This window comes from Opisthocomus hoazin, chromosome 18 (genome assembly GCF_030867145.1).
Source record: "Opisthocomus hoazin isolate bOpiHoa1 chromosome 18, bOpiHoa1.hap1, whole genome shotgun sequence".
Taxonomy (NCBI): Eukaryota; Metazoa; Chordata; class Aves; order Opisthocomiformes; family Opisthocomidae; genus Opisthocomus; species Opisthocomus hoazin.
This window is the reverse complement of record NC_134431.1, coordinates 10890927-10910739: the sequence shown is the minus strand read 5'-3', so window position 1 is coordinate 10910739 and position 19813 is coordinate 10890927. Positions and strand designations below refer to the sequence as shown.

The 19813-nt window shown below is 38.4% G+C and overlaps 2 protein-coding genes across 2 annotated transcripts in view; one reads left to right on the top strand and one right to left on the bottom strand.

Annotated features, from left to right (window-relative positions):
• Positions 1–1021: 1021 nt before the first annotated feature.
• Positions 1022–19792, bottom strand: PARD6B (par-6 family cell polarity regulator beta). Its single transcript, XM_075438695.1, has 3 exons — positions 19517–19792; positions 14397–14619; positions 1022–5870 (listed from the first exon to the last, which is right to left on the bottom strand). The coding sequence occupies exons 1-3, from the start codon at positions 19580–19582 to the stop codon at positions 5041–5043; spliced, it is 1119 nt and encodes a 372-aa protein (XP_075294810.1). The 5' UTR covers positions 19583–19792; the 3' UTR covers positions 1022–5040.
• Positions 19338–19813, top strand: part of RIPOR3 (RIPOR family member 3) — a 67247-nt gene continuing 66771 nt past the window's right edge. Inside the window, exon 1 of the mRNA XM_075438684.1 lies at positions 19338–19356. The gene's annotated coding sequence lies outside the window, so the exon portion shown is untranslated. The remainder of the gene's footprint in view (positions 19357–19813) is intronic.

Here is a 19813-nt window from a genome sequence, read left to right as displayed (position 1 = left end):
GCAAGTCTGCTTGACATTCATCATTACATATGCAAAATTCAGACAGATTTTTCCATCACACATGCACACTTAGCCTACACTGAATTGTTTGTCATTTGATTGTCTAACCTTGCAGTCTGTCTGCAATCTTTCAGATTTTGCTCCTCTCTTTTTATATCCAATTTATTCAAAATATCCAATACTTGAAAAATTTCAGCTGCAATACTAGAAAGTTACTTGCTCCTACAACAATTCACATGTTAAAGAAGAGTCCGTAACTTGGAAATCTCTCCCAGAGCTTTATACATTTGGATAGAAGCTCTGAAGTTCAAAAAAAAACAGACCTGAATTTTAGTATGAATTTTTAAAGCTCACACCATTTCAAGAACACCATACCAATTTCAGCATTCTTTAGGAAAGGGGTGAGTCATCAGGTTCTGTGCAAAGTAAAGAGATTTCTTCCAGGTACAAGACACTCTGACTTGACAGCACAGATGAAGTAGACAGGGTTCTTCCAGCTGCATACCAGCATTAAGACTGCAGTGCTGTTCCCAGTTTTTTTGTCACCTCCCCATAGCGACACAGGCAAGTATGAAAAATACTGAACCACACAAATGAAACTAGTCATGCATATACAAAGGAAGGTACAGAAGAAGTATGAAGTCGTATGATTGGTCCCCAAGACCAGCAGTCACAAACACCCTACACAGAAGGGCTAAACAAAACTCCAGTCTTCCTGTCAGTAGGTAAATGTTTACAAAGGCTGCCAAGGCATTAGATATGGGTGAAAGCATTTGCAAGTGGTGTGGGTTCAAGTTAAAACTTTAATACAGACAGTTACACCAAATACTTACAGTAAGAGTGAAAGCCTCCACATCACCAGCAGCACTTGACAAAGGTGACGGAGGATGAGGAACCATCTCCCAGGCCTCATGACCTATACTTTACTATAAGCAGTCCTCAGGCAAGTGATACAATGCAAGATTCTTTATTTGCAGCTACTGTAGGAATAAGCACATCACAGGTTAGTCAACAGGACTGAAGGACAAATGTTTTGAATACTTGCATACTTTCCACATGTAGCGAAGGGAGCAGAGGAAGCACATTTCAGACTGCTATGGAAACAGAGCCAACCGAGCTGCCCAACAGAAAAAAAAAGCCACCCATCTACTTTCACACTTGCGAATTTATCCTTGTTTGACAAAGTAATTGAGAAAAAACATTTTATTTCTATATCCATTTATTATTCCAGTCTGTAAAAATATAAGACTAATATACAACTACAGCTAGCTTGATTTTGTAAAATCAATCTTCATTCAGTGAGATACCAATGTACATTATACATTAAAGTTGTAAGAAAAATACTGATATTTGACATTTTAAACAAGTTCATTCATGTAAAAATCACATTGCAAGTAAAATTTAATTAGAAAATACATAATATTCACAAAAATACACATATGTTAAAGACAGCTTGTGAGAACGTTATCCTAAATTTAATTCAGCTGTGGGGAAGAAAAAAAAAAAAAAAAGATTCACAGTTAGGCTTGACTTATCCAGTACCATAGCAGAACTTCAAAGTAAATGCATCTTAATTCCATTAAGAATTTGTTCTTTTTCCTGTTAAGGTGCACTGAAATCTCCCAGTCACAAGTAAGGAATGACATGTCCCCCCACTGTGCATGTACACAACATATAACACTAGTCAAAGTAATTTTAGTTTTCAATTCCATTTTGAAATAATTTGGATATTTATAAATTAATTTATAAAATCTGGATTGAAAATACAATTTACATATACAGGATACTTCATACACAAAGATTACATTAATAGCAGCGTAATATTGTCAATCATGCATAGCATCCTTACTATCACTTTCAGATTTTTTTCTTTTTTTTAGCTAAAGTTAAAATCTATACAAAACAGTCAAGCCTTTAAGTATTTTCTTCCAAGGAGAAAATTGAAAAGATGTTAAAAATTTAGGAGGTAGTGAATGAAAGGCTAACAATACCAGCATATTTAAAAAAACCTTATACTGAACCCCAGTACCTTTTATACATAAAATTAAGTTTAGCCACTCATAATTAACCATTGATCATCCTGAAGTAACAATTTAAAAATATTTTGTAATTAATAGTGTATGCATTAGTAAGATATGGAAGAACTTTAGAGACTTTATGGTAACTGCAGCATTAAGCAATTACATGCTGTGCAGTCTGTCATTGTAACCGTAAATACACACTTTTAAAAACTCATTTTTAGGTTTACTCTAATGTTTTTATGAAGTCCCAAATGCTTAGTTTTGCTACATGTAACCAAATTTCTGTAAAACAAAACACAACATGTGTCAAAGAATATTATCTCATATTTAGATTAATCAGTTTGCAGGAAAGGTCCTAAGAGATGTATTCTCATGCAATTTAGAGTAGGACCCTGTTTCTACAAGTCCTTAATACTGGAATATATATTCAAAATATTCATGCATCTGTTACAAGTACAGGTCATGTAACACACAGAGTTCGGCAGCACGCTAACCTTGAGTGTTGGTACCCAAGCAGTAAGTTGGCAACACCAGCATTCTCAGACTCCACCCTCCTGTGTAAGTTAATAGCTCAAAGCTACTACCCAAGCTGCAAAACACTAATGTACCACATTAGACCCATAACGTATTTCCACTGAATGAAAACATTACACCCGTATTAAGTGCACTACCGGTTCGCTTTCTGTATCTGTGGACCTCATTTCTCATCCAAGTGCCTTTATTCCTTTGATTATTCATAATACATTCAAGTAAACACAAGGCACAGAAGTGCAAACTAGCATTATAAATGAAAGTCACCCTCCATTGATGATTTCATACAGCAAGGAAAGTCTTTTGATAAAGGAAAAAAAATAAGAGACATTTTAAAGTAAACAGTCTTCCTTAAATACAGGAAGTGTAGAGCAGCACTGATAGAAAACACGTCTATTTAAAACCTACACGGTGCAGAAGGAACATTTGTTTTCCTCATTTCACACTTAAGTGGATGTAGTTACTTCATTTTTAATAATTATTAGCAAAATAAGTAAAACACTTCATAATTCTTGCTCATGTTGGAAAAGATTCCAGAGCACCTCTTCTTCACACTGAAGAAACCATAAATAAATCTGACGAAGCAGAACTCTCACCTGTATTTGCAGAATACTATTGTCTGTTATGCTAACTCTCCATAAATCAACAGGAATGAATACCTTTACTGACATCTACGAGACTTGAACTCCAATGGTTTTGAAGGCTTGAAAATACTGCTGCTCATGAGATATGAATTTAAAAAATGCATTCAGTAAAATTAAACAGCAGCAATTTCTGAAGCAGTTTTGTTTACATCATTACAAAAATGAAACGAATGTAGTTTTAGCCTCTGATGCCCTATGAAGACGTCTACAGATACCTTAACATTAAACTTAGTCTCTTGTTAGCAAAGTTACCAGAGGTAGATGTTTCCTCAAGATAGACTGAGGGAAAAAAAGAAAGGGGTTGATCTCCCTTCCCGCACATCATATCTCCCCACATGCTTCCAAGAACCTAGACTACTGGCTCTGGCAAGCACAGTACCACAGTACAGAACTGGTAGCATCCTACTTCTTTCCTAGAGGTTGACATAGATTAGTGGATCCCTGGCGAGAAGCTCCATCCATCCTTCTCCCCAATCCTATTAGTCCCTATCTTATTTTCCTGCCACAACTTCTGTTCCCAGAGAAGGGTCAGGCTGGGAACTGAATGCCAAAGTGGTAAAGCAGAAGATACTAAAAAAGGGAAAGGGGAAAAATAATGCTAGAAGCCTCTCTCTGCAATTCTAGTAAATTTGCAGCTGATTACACACCAGCAGCATTAGGACTTGTCATCAGTTTATTGTTTTACACATAGCAACTTTGTAATATTCAAAACGCCCAGCCAGCAGTACACAAAGATTAGCATTTACAGTTTAGTTCACTATAATGAATAGTATCACATGGCTCAAGCAAGTTCTACTAAAGCCTCATTCTGATTTAAATCCTGCTGTTCTAACTTGTTCAAGTTTGAAGAAAGTCACTTTTTACATAATTCAGACTCACTACAGCAAACCTTTGCTAGTAGAAACCTCTACAGCTTCTACTAGTGCTGTAGTAGATTATGTTATTTCCACAGCATTACATTTACATTTGATTTCTTTGAAATTTACTGGGATTAGCAACTAAATCAAATTATATCCTTCAATATTACAAACTAAAATGAGAACAGGTCTTTGATGCATAAGTGTTCAGACTTTCACATGTGAATTTCAAAATCATAGTCATTAAAAACAAGCTCACCTGGCCATTAAAAACAGTAAAGGTGCATGACTAATTCGCCTGTGGTTGCACATTCGTTTACAAAGGAACAGTCACCCTCAAGAAGCCCCCACCTTCACATCCTGACTGTTGTGAAGTTGCTCACCACTATCACATAACCCTCCCGCTCAATGTATCAGTCAGGGAACAAGACCAGCCATGAACATTTCTTCCCACCCCACCTCCTGCTTATTTTTCAATTTCCTCATACACAGAGCCACATGAACAGCTCTACCAGCTGAATAGCAGTCCAGAACAGCAATGAAGTGGCTAAAGCAGCTCCATCATATATAAGCAGCACTTCCAACAAACATGAAACCACAGTACATTATATAGTCAACCGCACACAATAATGGAAGTTTACTTCTGTAGAACCAGTAGTATTCTGCATTAAAAAAAATAAAATCAAGTACCTTTAAAAGAAAGCTCACAGCGATCTCTTAGCTATCCTTCATCTTCAGTTTACATTTTCCTCATCTAATTTCAGTAATTTATCAATTATCTTCCATCTTTGTGAAGTATTTACATTGAAGTGCAGAATTAACTGAAGTTAGTCAACTTACATAATTTTGAACTTCTTGTATTTACTTTTTTCCCTCCTTTTAATCTAACTGTAGTGCTCAGTTGATGGAGAGGTATAAAATATTACACATTAAGCCAAATTAAAACATGTATGGCATCCTCACTTAGTACAAAGTACATCAATAATTTCATAGCGTTATTATAGTTCCATCTTCTTCTAATGACTTATGATCTGGATCTCGTACTTCACATTCCATGCTAATGCTGCCTGCTGAATGATTCAAGTCCATCTCATTGGAAGGAAGAAATCCATTTTGTGTTGACTCATGAAGGAGTTCAACTTGCATCAACGATTCCAGGCTTTCACTAGTAGGTGCGGCTTTTGGAATCTGCTGTGGCTCACCACTGTCTTCAATAATAATGTCCTCTTCATCGCTCTCCTCTTCTCCATGCAAGAAATTTGCTAAAATATTTGGTGTGCTACTTGGAAGGCTCGATTCAGTAGACTGACCGGAGCTGCCAGAAGTCCGACTGTTCCTGACAACATTATTTCTCTGGTTTGCTGGTCTTACCGTAATGATCAGGTTACGGCTGTTTGCAATCATCATGTCCGTAACCTGATCAAGGCTTTTTCCTGAAACCTCTATTCCATTCACCTCCAGTACTTCATCATTGACAGCCAGTAAGCCTGTGCTTTGAGCCAGACCTCCAGGGACAAGCCTAGATATGAAAATCCCCGGAACTTTCTCTAGTCCATGTGGCGTTACTCTGACACTAGAGCCATCTCGTATATAGAATCCAAGCGGTTTGTCAGTTCCGTATTTGTAAAGTCGTACCCTGCGATGGGTTTCTGGAAGAATATCTACATCTATAATAGAAGACACTGGTCTGAAGTCTTGTGGCATGCTAATGACAATGTGTGGTTTCTTCTTGTGATTATCTGGACGTAACACATTTGATAAGACATTTTTCTTCCTCGTCATAGTATCCGTACCAAAGGCACTGTAGTCTGCATCTTCTGTAAGACATAGCACATTGATGATTAGATCACTTTATATGTGGTCCATATCACATTGCTGTCGTGCTTTAGGTTAGCAGAATGAAATATCTAATCTAGAAGGTTTCTGGCTTGCTACAGTAGAAACATTTCTCTCTACACATGAAACAAGAGCTTTAAAGTTATGAGATTCAAAGTTCGTAATGCTTTCGGTTTCCTTCTACCAAAGGAAAGACAGTACACAAAAAAAATTAAAGAAAGTTAGCAGCAGTAAAAACACAAAGAACCATATTCTAGCTGCTTGAGGGAGAGGTTACAATGGAAAGGGTGAGTACATTCCTAGCAACATTCTAATTTTATTCAGAGTAATTCCACTTGTTAGTTTTCTCTCCTCAGGTTTCAGACCATTGGAAAAGAAAGAATGAAAAAGGGAAAGCAGCCAGTGTGCCTATTATTGCCTAGCTCCTGGAAGCTAGCCAAGTGACCTGGATTCAAACTCCAGAAAGCTTATTTCATTCTGCACTCTCCTCCCTGCCCCCATGCAATGTAGGTAAAATGGCCGTGGAGCAGAAACAAAGAGATCTTGCAGACAAACACTTCTAGCAAAACTGTTTGTACCAGCAACACTGTAGCTGCCACAATTTGATATAGACACATACAAATGGCTTAGAATTTCAAAAAAGGAAAACATACGCAAGCCATACAAATACTTCTAATGGAAAAGAAAACATGTTCTGTGGAAGCTTCCATTTTTCTTCTTAATATACTGTAACTCCTCAAAAACAATGAACCAAAACACATTCAGATCCAAGTTTCCTTGGATTTACACTTATATTTTTGCAATGTTGCATAGATTTTTTTTCTGCAGTGGATAAAAAAAAAATCAAGCAGAACTGGTTTGCACTGACCCTGGGACTCGGAGAAGCTGGGATTTCTTTGTATTATCACACGAAGAGCCCATTAGCACAGCCAAGAAAGTAAAAGAATTGCTATACATTTCAATCTGTGAATTGAAATGACTACGGAAATGCTATCATAGGGTGAAATTTCAGGAGAGCTGTCAATTGCTGATAAAACAACTACACAGTGAGAGGTGGTAAATCAATTTTTTTTTTCTAGGCTAAGATGAAGACACACAGACATGTACCAGTTATATTTGGACTCTTCAGATGTTTTAAGCAAAATAGAACCACGAAACTCGTTTTGAAGCAATAGTCCAACACTATTCCAACATGTAATACTAACTCCTCCCTTCCTCAGACTTTAGGGCTGCTGAAAACAAGAAGAGTTTTTTAAGAATAAAATTATTGATCTACTTAGGCAGCCTTAGTATTCTAAAAAATACAGAACAGGAAGTGAAACAAATTTAAATTAGCCCACAAAAACCCCAAAGGTATTTATCACAAACTCATACCTTGCGTGTGCACAACAGTAATAAAATAGTTCATCAACATGGTTTAAAAGTGTCCTGATGATGGCTTTATTTACAGTTCTTTTTTATTTTTATTTGACACAGTAATTATTTCTGAAGACAGCCAAGTCTACACAACCATACTACACTCCGAGGTCACTTTTGTGACAATCTCAGCTACTCTGGGAGGCCATGGATGCCTCTCTAGACTATTACAGCCACCTTGTATAGTTAATTTTTACTTCTGCTGATTTAGCCGTTTTTTCACCTAGACTGGTGTTTGTGCAAGAGTTACTGAATGAAGGCAGCACTAACACAAATTGTTCCACACGTGTTACTTCAGCACAGACAGCCCACAGTGCTCTCGCTTCACATGAGAAAGTGCAGATTGACAGCACCCTAGGGACTTTTCTCTCCCACTTCACCCACCCACACAGCCTGTGCAAAATCTGCTTCCCTGCCTTCTTAGGAGCAGTAAGCAAAAAGGAAGCTAAATCCAGGACTGGACCAGCAAGAACAGTATGAAGTTTAACAGAGACAAGTGCAAAGTTCTGCACCTGGGACGAGATAACCAAAGAGCCCAGTACAGACTGTGATCTGTGTGGCGAGGGACCAGCGGGCTGGAAGGGACCTGGGGGTCCTGGTGTACAAGCTGAATGTGATTCAGCAGCACGCTGCTGCAGCAAAGGCAAACTGGATCCTTGGGCTGCATCTGCAGGGGCATTACTAGCAGAGACAGATGCAATCAACCCACTACTCAGCACTTGTGAGGCTGCACCTGGAGTACTGTGTCCAGCTCTGTTCCTCATAATACAAGAAAGATGTAGACAGACTGGAGAGGGTCCAAAGAAAGGCCACGAAGATCATCAAAGCGCTGGAGAACCTGCCTTATGAGGAAAGACTGCAGGAGCTAAGTCTTTTCTCTCTGGAGAAGAAAAGGCTCAGGTGGAACCTCACCATAGTATTTCAGTACTTAGAGGGTGGCTGCCAAGAGGACAAAGACACCTGGAGAAGACAGGTCAATGGGTACATGTTGCGCTGGGAGAGGTTTCACCTCTAAGAACATTGTTTTTGTTTTTTAAACAGTGAGAACAATCAGTCACTAGAACAATCTCCACAGAGATGCAGTGGAGTCCCCATCACTAGAGGTTTTCCAGATGCAATTGGAGAGGGTGCTAAACAATCTCATCTAGGCTCCCTTTCCCATAACAGGTTGGACCAGATGATCTCTCAAGGCCCCTCCCAACCTTGGCTGTTCTATGATTCTATGACTTGTACACAGAAGAGTAGGAAGGTAGAATAATCTACACTAGCTATGCTTGAAAACATTAGATGATTGCGAACACAGAAAATAATTTTTGTATTATTTGGGAGTCTGAAAGGTTCTCTCAGAAAAGCATGGAATTACTATTGTTCTTCAGCAAAAGACGTTGAGGAGAAAAAAAAAGTAATTTAAGGTTAAATTAAAATAACATTAGATCTCATCATCAAGCAAGAAAGCTTTAGAAATAGCTAGAAATCTGTTCTTCAGATGCCCAAGAGTGTTGTCAGTTGTACTGAAGAGTGGGTTGAATAAAAAACAATCCAACCTCCCAAACAAAAGCATACAATTGGTGGACTATGTCTGAAGCATAACACACCTCCAAAAATGCAAACTTACCATTTTCTCCGTAAAATGCATTTTGGGATATCTAACTGACTGAAGATGAGCCATTAAAACCCTATACTCCATTGCTGAAAACTAACATGCTGATTTTTCAGACAACATGGAACAATTCTTTTAATTTTTGCTTAAAATTTATGATCAAAGAAATAAGTGTGAGAAGGTTTGCCTTTATTGACAACCCACCCAACCAGTTTTAAGTTAGACATCCGGTTGTTACATGGGAGGACTTTTGCAATTCAATGAGTTGCAATAGCTTCTCTTTTTTATTTGGAACTACAATCACTTACAAAACAACTTGGAAGAGACAATTGTGAAAGAAGATACTAGACAGAAGGGCCTTGCTTTAAATATCTTTTACTGCTGAATATAAAGTAACACAATGACAGCAAGAAAGTGACAGTATAGGTGAAGATTTTAGACAAACAGTAGACAATGGTGACTTAAATATTAGAATTAAGCATGTTAATGAGTGCAAAGGTTATTTTTTTTTAGGTCATGGATTTCCCCTTCCCCCACCAGCAGCTGGTATACATCTTAGTGATCTCAAAAACTATGTAAAAACTTTTTTATGCAGTGCATGTTTAAGTAGTGTAGCTCTCTGATACTTTAGAACTCTGGTTTTATGGCCGCACAATCAATGATAAATTCAACAAGCCTAGAGATAAGTATTCCAAGGACCAGAGAGACATTGCATGGACAAGTAGCGTAATTTTTGCTCATTTCAACAGGTTAACTTCTTTTCAGTTGGTAGTGGTGACACACATTGCTAGGCATTTAACAGCTCATTGCTCCAGAAGAGCTCTGTTCTTTGGGAAGTTCTCCAGAGCGCAAATGAGTAAGCTGGAAGCATTTTAACTGATTAGTTCCATATTGTTCAAACCTTAAGTCATATCATGCCTTTTTTTTTTTCCCTAAGTAAACTTATCTAAAAAAATTGCACATGCACAATTTATTCGTGCTAGCGTGCAAGTTGCTGATGAAAAGTCTAGGATATAGGTACTAACGTACTGGTACCACTGAAGCACTAGGTTTCTATTGCTTTTACTACAGGAGTTGGTTTAGAAACCATACACAGGAAAACAGTGTATCAAAACACTGTCAGTACTGATGTTCCTTACAAGTGCTCTTCCACACGCACTGCAACATTAAAAGGTATTCAGTTTAGGGGGTTTTCTCATTAAATTCAAAGTGCACACATTCAGATTCTTGTCAAAGAATCAGAGTATCTGATATTTTACACATTCTGTTATATCAAACATATATCATATTCCACATTCCCAGTTTGCCACAGTGGGCTGAAAAGCTTCTTCACCTTCATAGCAGGCCACATCCCAGGATCCCTCCTCCTCAGGCCTTCCATGCCTACATGGCGAGTTTGGCAAGTACTAGATATACCTATATACATTTATTACATCCAATAAGTAGATTTACTGTGTCTTGTAAATGATCACAGTAAGTTTGTGCTCTTCACCCAACAGTTAGATTTAGAACTATTCATATGGCTTTTCACAGCTTCCTTCCCCAACAAGAACAGAGTTCACAAAAATCACCACCCAACCTGCCTTCCCACAACTACCAGCTGATAACACTTAAAACTATTGCCCAAATCAAATTTTTCACAATTAGTAGAGAAACATGAAGATTAGTTGCAAAAGGACTGGCTTTGAAAAAATTCTTATGTAAATATACCTGTATGTGAACCAACAGATTCAAAAATGCTTTTTAAACAAAAGCTAAGATCAGAAAAACATTTATTCAAAGAGACATGAACTTTAAAAGCCTCTTTCAGAAGACAAATACACAATCAGAAATCATAACACTGAGCTAGTACTTTTGCTTTTAAAAAAATTAGTTCTTAAGTTACACAACATTATTGAAGTAAAAGTGTCTCAAAATTGCAAGCCATATGTCAAAACATTTAAGAAACTATAGAGCACCAGAGTGTGGTAGTTTTGCATTGTAACTAGTCTTAGTAGTCTAAAAATTCAAAACCAGCACAAACCTTAAGATGTGCAGTTAAAGTTACATAATTTGTGGGAAAAAATAGTGAAAGGTTGATGAAAACTCATCTCTCCAAATCTCAGCCAAGCAGCATGACTCTGTTTAACCTCTCTTCCACTGCTAAACAAATGTTCTAAAGCAATATTCTCAAGTACAAAGGCATCTTTGTTCTGGCACCTAGCTAATCACTTTAAAGTTGCAGCGGAAAATATTTTGGCATAAAGCCAAAGGACAAGGTGTTAACTACAGATAGTGTTAAGGAGAATGTCCACATAATGCAAGAATTATTTTTCCCCCCAGCAGTTTTAAGCTCAAGGTGGCACCAATCTGTATATACTTATTAAATGAAATTTAAAACAAAAGCCCACAAATGCCAAATCTGATTTCGATTTCACATTGTTCAAGACATTTTAAATGTTTTCCTGATCTATTTGCAAAGCAATGTAGAGTTAGCCCTCAAGAATTAAGTTTTTCAAACCCCCAAATCATTACTACATTTTAATATAGATGCAACTTGGCATTTTTTTAAATTAAATCCCAACAAATCTTGTCTCTAATGACAAGTTGTAACAAGACATGGGTTTAGGAATGGTTTTAGGAAACTAACCTGTGTTTTTAGGAAGAGGACTCAGAATAGCTAGGATATTCCATAGAGAGCTGTTTAAAAAGAGCTAACTCCTACTTTTCACCACAATAAAGCTTCTTGGTGAAAAGTTATCTCAACAGGCACAAACAAATTAATCAAAGAACCCACTTTTTACTATAGACAGCCATGTACACACAGAACTTGCAGGAGTTGTATACTGTAATTTAATATCCTGCAAGTGAGTTTTAAGGATGTTATAATGAAATATATATTTTCTTAAGTTATCATCCTCTATTATTCTTGTATTTACAATGCAAAGTCCCCCACATCAAACTGCCCTTCAGGGCCTGTGCAGACTATGTCCCAGTCCACTATTTTATCTTCAGTAACATTTTTCTCACAGACAGAGTGACTCCCATACATCTGGATTTAATCATGATACATCAGTTTAACCTTTAAATTCCAGATGTCAACAGTACCTGTTAATCTGTTAAACTGCAGAATGAAATTCCAATAAGCAACTGTTATCTGCAAACTGATAGCCATTCTTGACTTGTTCAGTATCCAGTTTAGATTTAGCACCGGAGTAGTTTAAAATATTTAAAGTGATTTCGTTAAATACAGTTAGAAGAGTCTAAGGAGAACGTGATTTCATTTCATTACAGGATCTCTAGGTTTCTTAGCACATTAACCAATGCACATAAATGCTTAGGACAGACAACTTTCTACATAAATTTAGAAGTGAAAATGGAACAGAAGAGATTATTGCTGGAAACAAAAAAAGCGAAGTTCCATTAGAAAACCCACAAAAATTTTTCAGATTATTTAAGAGAATGGATGAAAGCCACAAGAAGCCTTGCAAGTAGAAGGGTAACTTATGTCACTTATTAGTTGCATTTCCAAAACAGCAAGGATCAAAGCAGCCCCATCAATAGCAGATACTTATTCAGACATTTGATTTTCAATTTCAAAGGTACAGCCAATAAAGATCCGTGCAATCAGATTAACTACACCTAGACAAATTATGCTGCACAAATTATGATGCATCTCTAACTCCTGCAATTCATCTTTAGTTACAAGCAAATTATCACAAATAAAATACAGAATCGAGTTATTTCCTTATTTTCAATCAAACAAACCTCTATTCTACATGGCAAAGATGCTAATGAAGTCAAAGTCTCAATTTAATCAATAGAAGTGACCAAAGCAGTCACAACTAATTCAGAACAGAGTACAGTGATGGAAGTGCTGGACTCAAATGCTAGCCTGGGTTCTTTATTCCCTAAAACTCTATAGCTAAAGGACTCTAGTGTCAAAGGGAAGGTGATGACAACTGATACTTTCTACACAGCTTTTCTTGCTAGTCAATTCTTGGCATGATGAACTTAAGCAAGTTAATCTTATTTCTAGTTTTGTGCATTGTATGAATTCTATTATCAGCTCCTCACACCAGAGTAATAAGAAGTGATCCATCATGCTCTAAACAAAGGTACAATGAATAAAGGTATAAGGTGTTATAAATGTAACACTAGTAACAGTCAGCATTAAACAAGTAACATGAGCCACAATCTAAAAACATATGGTGTTAAAATATAACCTCAATAATCCCAGTCTGACAAAGTGGCTTATCTGTTCTCGTCATACGGCTACTGTAGGAGACTAACGGAATCATAGACCTTTCATGCCTCCAGGTTCTATTAAAGCAAATAGTTCATTCTTTTGGCAATTCAGGACTGAAAACTTAGGCATTACTAGACCACACTATCCTCAGTGCAAAGCAAACATATTTTGCCAGCAACACAGCAGCTGGCAAGCAGCCACACTATTTTTGAATATTGTTTTTGTGTTGGGCTGCTGTGGAGCTATGAATTTTTTGGAATAGGAAAGCTGATAAAAGCTGATGCCAAGGCTTATTTTCCTTAAAAAATACTTATCTCAGCAACAACCAGAAACAGTGCACATTTTTATAAAATAGCTACATGCAACAAGCAGTCTGCCATTCAGCAATCAGTTGACTGCCTTGTTATGATAGGAACTGCACATGCATGTGTTCATACATATACACACACAATGCATGCACATTCATACCTATCTGCAAGCAAGCAGAAAACCAGTAAGTGCAGAAATTGGGTTTTCCTGGCTGCTCTGGATTAAAACAATTTCAAATCGCATCACTAGATTCCCGCCTGACACCCGTTCAGTTCCATATACTGAATATGTTCTAGACAAGAGCAAATACAACTTGAAATTTGATATTTTTTTTCCTCACAAACAAAAGCAGACACTAGAAAATGACACCCAGAACTTTGTTCCTAGAAGACACACTATTTTTAAAAGCAGACCAACAAACTAAGCAGCACTCACTTTTGAGGTTTGCTAACTAAAATAAGCTTGTAATTTTGAAATCTTCAGAATGTTTTATTAAGGAAGTGTGATAGAAGTAACACATTACAAAGTTGGTCTTTAATTTATACTGACATTTAATATTTCATATAAAAAGACTTTCAAGATTCCTTTCCAACCTGTAATGGTCTCTCTCCTTGTCTGAACAAGATGGGAATTTTAAGTGAAAGGCATCCAACGTACAGAGCAGAGAACCCTAGAGGTTTTAAGTTTATTTTCATTTCCTTACATAAAACCAGAAAGAAGTATTTTCTAGAGAGATTACTATCTAACTGAATTAAACACAAGTAAAAAAGTACAAAGTACAAATAGGTTGCCTGAGGAAGTTCTTGCAAGAGAGATGCACTGCAAATACCTTTCATAAGCCATAATTATTATGGAATTCAATATGATGAAATAGGACTGAAGGGTTTTTTTTCCTCCATACATCATACTGTTTACTGGATAAACAGATGAGTCACAGACTTCAAGTGCACCTACCTTTTCTCTGAATGAAAATCCTGAGTAGAGGATTGGCTGTGGAAACTGCTTTATGATAATTGTCATCATTATTGATAGGCAACAGGTCTCCATGAATGTCCGTATATCCCACTAGAACATCGACATTTGGTATCTTGTGCACATGCTGCAGTAATCCATAGAACTCCTCAAACTTTCCAGGTTTGGATCTCTCCAGAGAAAATCGTCGAAATTCTGCTCCAAACTACAAAAAAAAATATCTTACATCATTAATATAGAAATCTAACATCTTCAAGCAATTGAGTGATTTTTCTGTTAAACCAGAAATGTTATGGAATTAAGAGTGCACTGAAAACTATAAACAATAATTTTGAAGTGACATAAAAAGGTCCGTTTAAACTTTTTTTTTCCAGAATTATAACTATTTCTGGTATTGATAAAAACTGTACTTTTCAATACGCAAAAGTCATTTTCATTGCTTCATTTAGGTCAAAGCGCTCACTAACATGGGACCTTAGCATTAAGGTGACAAACCTGTGCAAGAATAATTGCAGATTCTTACATGCTTATGAAACATATGTACTCTCGGTAAAGGACAAAATTCCTACCCAGCACTGATGTTGGTGGCTCTAAAACAAGATTATGATTAACCTCCTATGGTATGCGACTACCTGGAACTTTTTCAAAGAAATTTCAGTGCACTTTAGAACGGTATGTATAGACTGTTACACAGCCATAGATAACCTACGCAAGACTGAGTAGTTTTCAGATTCCCAGTTGTTCAGACAAGAAATGAAAAAGTCACTTTGACCTGATGACTACAAAGAATGGCTGCTGCTTTTCAGTAGCAGTAAAACTTTAGTGAGCTAGTCTCAAGTCAATTCTGCTCTTAAACAGAGATACAAAGCAGGCAACCAGCCACTACTCCTTAAGAGCATCTAGAAGATTTGTCTACATGACCAATACTCAAATCTTGATTGCAGTCTTTTAAAATGTGGTTGTATCGAGGGCATAAATCAGACAATATTCAGAAGATATGCAAAAAAAACCCCACCATTTAATCACTGGCACTGTACTTTCAAGGGTAGCATTTGCATTTAGACAGTACGATGATTCAGCACAAAACCCCAGCTCCCTAGTCCACTTGAGCGTCAGTCTCCTCTATCGCCTATACTACAAACACTTGTTAAAAAACAACACTAGCAATGATTCAGTGGTGGTAGGCATAAGACTAAAGTGGGTGCAAATAAAAGAGTAAGCACTTGACATAGACTAGACAAATTTTAAGACAAATTTTAAGTTTAGCAAGCATAACTGGTAAAATTGCACCATTCCACCCAACACAGGCAGTACCCAAAACAAACAGAATATTGGACAAAAATTACTCCAAAACCTCCATATCAGGCACACTCAACACATTAAAGATGCTAAAAGGAATTAAGAAATGGCAGCAGCCAGGTTACTAAAAGCAGACCAGCTTGCATATGAATTAAAAAGGTAAAACTAATCACTAAAAACTAGAGAACAAACAAAAAAGTCAGCTGGTGCAATCTTCTTGTGAATTCTAATACTGACCTACAGTGAACAAAGGCTTTAAATAATTTCTTTAGCAAGTTCAGTTTGCAGCAGAACAGAAGGGCACATGCAACAAAATATTCACTGACTGAAAGTTTGAGCCTCACAGTATCACATACTTGAGTATGTGTTACACGCAGTAAATGTGAAGGTGCACATTACCAATTCTCTATACCAACACTTTACCTCACATTTGATTACAAGCTTTTGGAGAACAAAAGCTTTAGAGTTCTCACATACAAATAAAGTAATGAAAATAAGGAGACAAGGACCCCATTGTTAGTGCATTAGCACCACACTAACTCAAACACAGCACAGCAAAACAAGCTACACCTTCCAACACCCCACCTTCCTCCAGAAGTTTCAAATAAAGGAATTATCTGTGAACGTTCCTCTTCTAGAAATACTCCAATTACAGTAACATTAACTAACAATAAGGCAGAAGGGATGATTCATACTTGCTTACAAGAAAAGCAAGGAAAAGCCTGGAGGAGGAACTCCCATCACGTCAAAGCAGCACACTTAATCATGACGTCAATGAAAGACTTTATCCTGTGTCTCAAATCTTTCTTCAGCTATGTGAAGTATGAATGCCACAGGAATTGCCCATGCACTGCATCAATTTCAGTTGTTTGGCTTCGAAAGAGTAGGTAGTTTAAACATAATTCAGTAACAAAAGTTTAAACAGCCAACAACTTCACTCTCAATTTGGAGTAAATGTTAGATACTATTGCAGCAAGCATACAAAGGGCCAGATTTTCAAACGTGTGATTTATTTTTTTTTCCACATTATTTTATACATAGTTGGTGCATACACAAAGGTACTAATAATCTGGCTATTCTTTCCTAACTCGGTTTGCCATATATTCAATACTATTACAAAGCAGACAAAAGACAAAACTATGCAATTTGATAGTTTATTTTAAACCCCTGAAATGTTTTCATTTTATATCAAATGTTCAACGGTTTGATTAAATAGGCTGCACTCGCAACCTCAAAATTTAGAGGAGATGAAAGACTGGGAGAGACTAACTTGAGAAGAGAAGGCTTCTTGCCACCTGATCTCTTTACAAATTCATGCCGTTACACTGCTAACTCATCCGGGAAAACACAGTACAAGTGATGTCAGCATACTAGGAAGTTACTAGAGATACTAATTTAAGAAATACTTATGAGAGACACCTTTAAGTCCTCTGTAACACATCACACTGCTGCTATACTGTAATACTCCAGCAACGACAGAACATGAACTACAGTAACCACATATGGCTTTTTTCAGAAAGAAATCTAATACAGTATTACTCCAAATCATAAGACGGGGGGAAACTTGAATTTTATCTCTAGAGAACTAGAAGATTATTTTTGGGCTTTCATACCGTCACCAGAAACTCTCATTTGGCATATAAAGTTTCATTTTTTTAGACAAGAAAAAGGGTTAACTGGAATTAATATGCTATGGGGGTTCCCCAGGGCAAGTTCAGACCAGCTACCCAAATTGAATAAACTAGACTAACAAAAGGATTTTGCTCATATAACTGCAACTGCAGTTGGGCTGTGCTGGCACAGCTTTGTCATTTGGTCATCGATTTGCAATATCTAAATAAAGAGCTGTACATCGCTGATACACCTTCAAAGCCTAGACCACTCCACAGTAATGGTCCCCGCCACCTCCCACACAAGCCTTTCTTCCTCCTCTTCAGAATTGCTTATTTTCATAAAAGGAAGATGACTCCCATGCTACATTAAATCAAGGTGCTGTTAAATAATGCATTAGCGACAAGTAGTTCTAGGAATGCCTTGAAACCTGCTTCATAATATGCACTTAAGAGACAGTCCCTATTCATTAGAACTTCTACATTTCTCTGTACAAATACCAAAGAACACATCACACAGCTGATCCCTAGATATATTTTAAATCAAGGAAAATACACAAGGGGGGAACAGTCACCTTAGAGTTTTGGGCTGAGGCAACAAGTATTTTGTTTATAAACACACTGTACTGATTGTTTTCAATCTTACAAGAGCATATATGAAAAAAGGCTTCATCAACCATAGTAACAGCTATGCTTAATTAGCATTTGAAATCACGGCTACCAGCTATTCCTGTGCTTTCTGGTTCTGTCCACATGAAAGTTAACACTTTAAAGAAATTATCATCATTCAAGCTATAGAGACCAACTATACATTTTCTAGAAGTTTCAGCACTATGTTATGTTATCCTTAAAAAAACCCCACAAAATACCACAAGTCCCAACTGCTTCACCTATGCTGCTGTAACACACGATTAGCAGGAAAGAAAGGTACAGAACACAGACAACAGACTGTAGACCAGTGTAAAAAAGCCCACAAGAGACATATTTTTCTATGAATGGAACAAAACACATTTCCATGTAGGTGTGCTTGCAATTTGCGCAAACAATTAAATACGGGTTTCAGTTAAGTAAATGTGTGTAACTTGAGTTAATAGCTTGATACTCCACCTAATACTGCACATCCAACACTTCTACAATTAACTGCAGAATGACGTTAACTAAATATTACAAATATAAATAGATCAAAAATGTAGTTTCTTTTAGAACATCAAAGTTTTGTCAGCAAGCCTTTATCTAACCAGCACATAAAAAATTAACAATAGGAAGAACAGATACACAGGTGAGAATTTACTGAGTTGTGCACAGCTTTGACGAGAAACTGATGGTATAAGCTGTAACATACAGATACACACTCATAAAACAATTGCCAATGTAAAATCCTCAGATAAGACTCTAAAAGAAGGCAAACTCTACTTTAAGATAAGTTAGGGCTTACTTCTACCAACTAAAGCAAGCTGTAAGAATATGCTCTACCCCACCAAAAAAATAAAGGTACAGAAACACAGTCACTACGATAAATAAATAAAACCTAGTACAGAAACAGTCACTAAGTTTAACAAATGTACTCTTTTTCTAATTCAGACAAAGAACAAGTTTTGGAGTTTGTGAATTATGACTCTGAAGACTTCTTTTGGCCCGGTTATCCCAACCTTTCCCCAAGCGTTCACTACGCTGTTTGTTTTTTAGTCTACACATAAACTCCAGGGCTAATCCCGCTAATGTCCTTTTTTAAAAACACTTCGAAAACACATACTTCACCCCCCCCACCCACGCCCCCCGCAGACAGCGCACCCAGTGAGCGACACCGCCACCCAACTCCCACCGCCTCCGCCTTGTAACGGCGGGCAGCCCGAGGAGACCGGAGGGAGCCGGCTGGAGCAGGGCCAGGCAGGTGGGGAGGGGAGAGGAGCCTGCAGCCCGGGAACCACCGCCCCCCCACTCCCCGAGCCAAGCGGCCTGAGGCGCGCTCAAGCGAGACCGGGGCCGCGCACCGGCGGACACAGGCCCCTCGCCCCCGGTGCCCCCCCCGGCAGGTGAGTCAGCAGCTCTCCCTGCCCCCCGTGCCCTCGCCGCTTCCCCTCGCTTCTCAGCGCCCTTCTCCACAGCGACCCCGCCACCAGATGCCTCCACAGGGCAGGACCGGGCCGGCTCCTTCCCGCCCCGCCGCCCTCAGGCGCGGTGGCCAGCACCCACCTTGCTCTTCACCTCCATGGTCCCCAGGCCGCGGCTGCCCGCAGCCGCGCGGTGAGGCCGGTTCATGATGCCGGAGGATCGGTGTCCCTTCTTCTCTCCTCTCCTCTCTCTCCCCCGGGTGCTCCCGAGCGCGCTACCAGAGAGGGGCAGCAGGGGAGGGGGAGCGGCGCGGCCCGAAGCCAACTGCCCCCGGCAACCGCGGCCGCTCCGCCGGCTCCTGCCGCCGCCCTCAGACAGGGGGAGGGGGCGGGGCCACGGCGGCTCCTGGCACCTGCCGCGCCGCCGAGCCAGGGGCCA

Coding starts and splice junctions, on each gene's coding strand:
- PARD6B (XM_075438695.1), bottom strand. CDS start 19,582: ATGAACCGGCCTCACCGCGCGGCTGCGGGCAGCCGCGGCCTGGGGACC. Junction 14,620..19,516: donor CCATGGAGGTGAAGAGCAAG/GTGGGTGCTGGC, acceptor TTTTTTTTGTAG/TTTGGAGCAGAATTTCGACG. Junction 5,871..14,396: donor GATTTTCATTCAGAGAAAAG/GTAGGTGCACTT, acceptor TATGTCTTACAG/AAGATGCAGACTACAGTGCC.